The sequence below is a fragment of the Empidonax traillii genome, unplaced genomic scaffold (assembly GCF_003031625.1).
Source record: "Empidonax traillii isolate 1590-97213 ecotype Southwest subspecies unplaced genomic scaffold, ASM303162v1 scaffold733:size745334, whole genome shotgun sequence".
Lineage (NCBI taxonomy): Eukaryota > Metazoa > Chordata > Aves > Passeriformes > Tyrannidae > Empidonax > Empidonax traillii.
Genome location: NW_020955926.1, coordinates 1 through 2,991, shown reverse-complemented (window position 1 = coordinate 2,991; position 2,991 = coordinate 1). Strand labels below are relative to the sequence as shown.

Sequence of the window (2,991 nt, the reverse complement as noted above, 5' to 3'; positions counted from 1 at the left end):
AGGGGGGAAAAAAAAATCTCAAGACACTTTTGTAAAAGTAAATCCAAAAAAAGTTTTGACTTGAGATTAGGAAGAGGTCAATATGATTTATCAGATGTAAGCACCATTCTGAAGTCACAGAAAAAAAGCATTTCTCAACATTTTTCATCCATACTGCATAACACACTTGCATTGGATCAAGGTTATGAAAACAGACACACAGATATTAGGTTCACCAAATCAAAACAACAAAAGATACAAGAAAATAAAAAAAAACAAATAACAAAAGATACAAGAGAATAAAATGAGCTTCCTTCATCAGTGTGGTTAACATCTGCACAGAGATCTGACTTTTAAAGAGGTGCAAAGATGGGGTCTACAGAGACTACCCTCCAGATATTATATATATACAGAGCACTGCTTAAAGGAAGGAGCAATATTTCTGCTGTCACACAGCTAGAGAGGAAAAGAACCTCTCAGCTCAGAGATCATTCCCTACTGCTGCCTAGGGAACAGCATTTACACACACAGACACACACATATATGCTATGAAATGAGGGAGGGCACAGAAAAAAGGGTTTCAAGTAATCCTCTCACAACCAATCTGCTGGAGCACCCAACAGAACAATATTCTGAGGGTCAGTTTTAATTTCCTTATTTAAAAATATTTATTTCTCCAAGTTAAGGGTGGTGACAGACAGAGTGATGGGGATCAACTGTTGTATTTTACAGCTTTTCTTCTGCCTACCAAGTATTTCACAAGAATAGGCACCTCACAGGCCATGATAAAGGACAACATCAGATACCAGATTTGCCCTGCACGAAAATAGGGATATCTATTAACAGATTATTTGTGGAAAGTACAAAGAAATTGCAAATCTGTGCTTTGCATGAGTGAACTGAAAAAGGAAAAAATAATCCAGGTTAATTGTAGACTCATAAAATTTCTCCAGAGAGAACTCAGCACCAAGTCTGAGCTTTCAGGGACTCAGTATCAGCTGTGTCAAACCTGCTTTGCAAACACCAGTACAACCAGTACACAGCAACCAATCCAACACAGAAAAAGACGACTCCTATCAGCTTCTGTAACTGTGGCCAAAGACACCAGGGGAGGAGGGTTCACAGAGGTAACAGGAAACTCAAAATGAGGAAACTCCAAAAGAACAATAAAGAGCTGAGAGCAGATGTACCTTTCTGGGACTCGTGAAGCTGCACCTTTTCCTGGTGGTCCCAGCCGAGGGCACATTTGTCCTGTCTGTCTGTCTGCACACCAAACTTGCCTCCAAACCCCTTCACGTAATCTGTGTGCATGAAATTGCAGAAAACATAGTTGCAATTTATGACTGTAAGCAGTATTTATTAAAAAAAAAACAAAAACATGATGGCATAAGCTACCCTGTTGTTAATGAAAATACTTTTAATGATCATATCTGTCACTCTCCCTGCTACACTTCCTCAACAGAGAGGAAGGATATACAGGCAATAACTCTGGGATTACAATGCATGGAATCACCAAAAATCTCACACAGACTCAATAACATTTAAAGATTTGAAGAATCTTAGGCATTTTCCACCTAAAGCTAAAACACACACACACACACACACATACATATATATATATATCTGTACAATAGATATATAAAGAATGAAGGACTTGATGCAGCCTCTGAATAGAAGAGATCTGTGCAATTATGCATTTATTTCAATAACCAAGTTCCCCTGGAAATCAAGTTGTGAAAATCAGGCAGAGTTTACTTCCTTTAAGGTAATCCAAAATCTGCACACACAAGGGGCAAACACACATTTACCAAAAACAAAAACCAAACCAAAAAAACCCACCCAAACAAACCCAAAACCCAAAAATCCTCCCACAAACAAAATATTTTTTCCCAGGTTTAAAAGAATTTGAACTTCCATTTTTAAAATAAGACGATAAAAACCTTTCTGTGATTCATGTTTTTCCGTTTTGCCTTGATATTCAAAGCCAACTGCACTTTTATCCACTTTGTCCTTGTCGACACCATATTTACCACCAAAGCCCTTGGAATAATCTAGAGATAAGAGTGAAGAATCTTGTAAGTGCTCAGTAACCAAAATATTACCGTGAAAAATTGTGATAATCAGAGTTGCTAATATTACATCATGTATTAAAAGAAGCACTGACATCCTCAGTTTTGATTTAAGGCACTGAAGCCATAAATCCTTCAGAATACATAAATCCTTCAGAATACATTCTCCAGGATGGAAAATAAAATAGAATCCTGTCAGTAGTTCAACTGCTTGGTAATACCAGCAATTCAGCTACTTGACTCCTTAATAAAATTCTTAAGGCACTTATGCCATATTGAACTTCAAAACCCATGTCAGCGACAACCTGGATGCTTTTAAACAAACACCCCAATTCTTCTTGTCAGCATTTCTAGAGTGCAAACATTTCTTTGAGATAAACAGAAAACAGATGGCAAAAATGTCACAATTTTTCAATAAAATGGTCGATTTTTTGATCAGAGATGCCTGGAGATCTGATTAGCAACACCATGTTAACTCTAAACACTGCTAACTGATAAATGCTTTAATCTACAAACAGATGACGCTTTTAGAAGCACTTCTCTGTGGCGGTTAAACTGCTTACAGTTCCCGGTACTTTAATCCACAGCTTTCCAAAAGAAGTTGTAAAACTATATGCCCTGTTTCCAAAGTAATGGCAGTTGGATCAACACTCAAAACCAGGCAGAACTTACATTTTAGGTGTCTTTTTCACAAGTCAGAGATTTCAGCAACATAAATTTTATTCAGTGTTACCTTTCAGCAGGTTGGGAGTGCAAGAGATGTCAAAATATTAATATTTTACAACATAGCCTGTGGTCATTCCCTAAAACATCAGAGTATGAGGCCACTAATGTGTCTATTCACCCTTCTGGGAGTCGTGTTTCTCAGTTTTCCCCTGGTAATCAAACCCCACTGCACTCTTGTCCACTCTGTCAGCCTGTACTCCGTATTTTCCACCAAAAC

At 37.7% G+C, this 2,991-nt stretch overlaps 1 protein-coding gene across 1 annotated transcript in view; it reads right to left on the bottom strand.

Moving 5' to 3' along the window:
• LOC114066076 (src substrate protein p85) overlaps positions 1–2,986 on the bottom strand; it is a gene marked incomplete at its 5' end in the record, with an annotated part of 16,151 nt that extends 13,165 nt beyond the window's left edge. Inside the window, 3 exons of the mRNA XM_027900472.1 lie at positions 1,170–1,280; positions 1,920–2,030; positions 2,893–2,986. Of these exons, the coding sequence (XP_027756273.1) occupies positions 1,170–1,280; positions 1,920–2,030; positions 2,893–2,986 (316 nt within the window). The remainder of the gene's footprint in view (positions 1–1,169; positions 1,281–1,919; positions 2,031–2,892) is intronic.
• Positions 2,987–2,991: the final 5 nt, after the last annotated feature.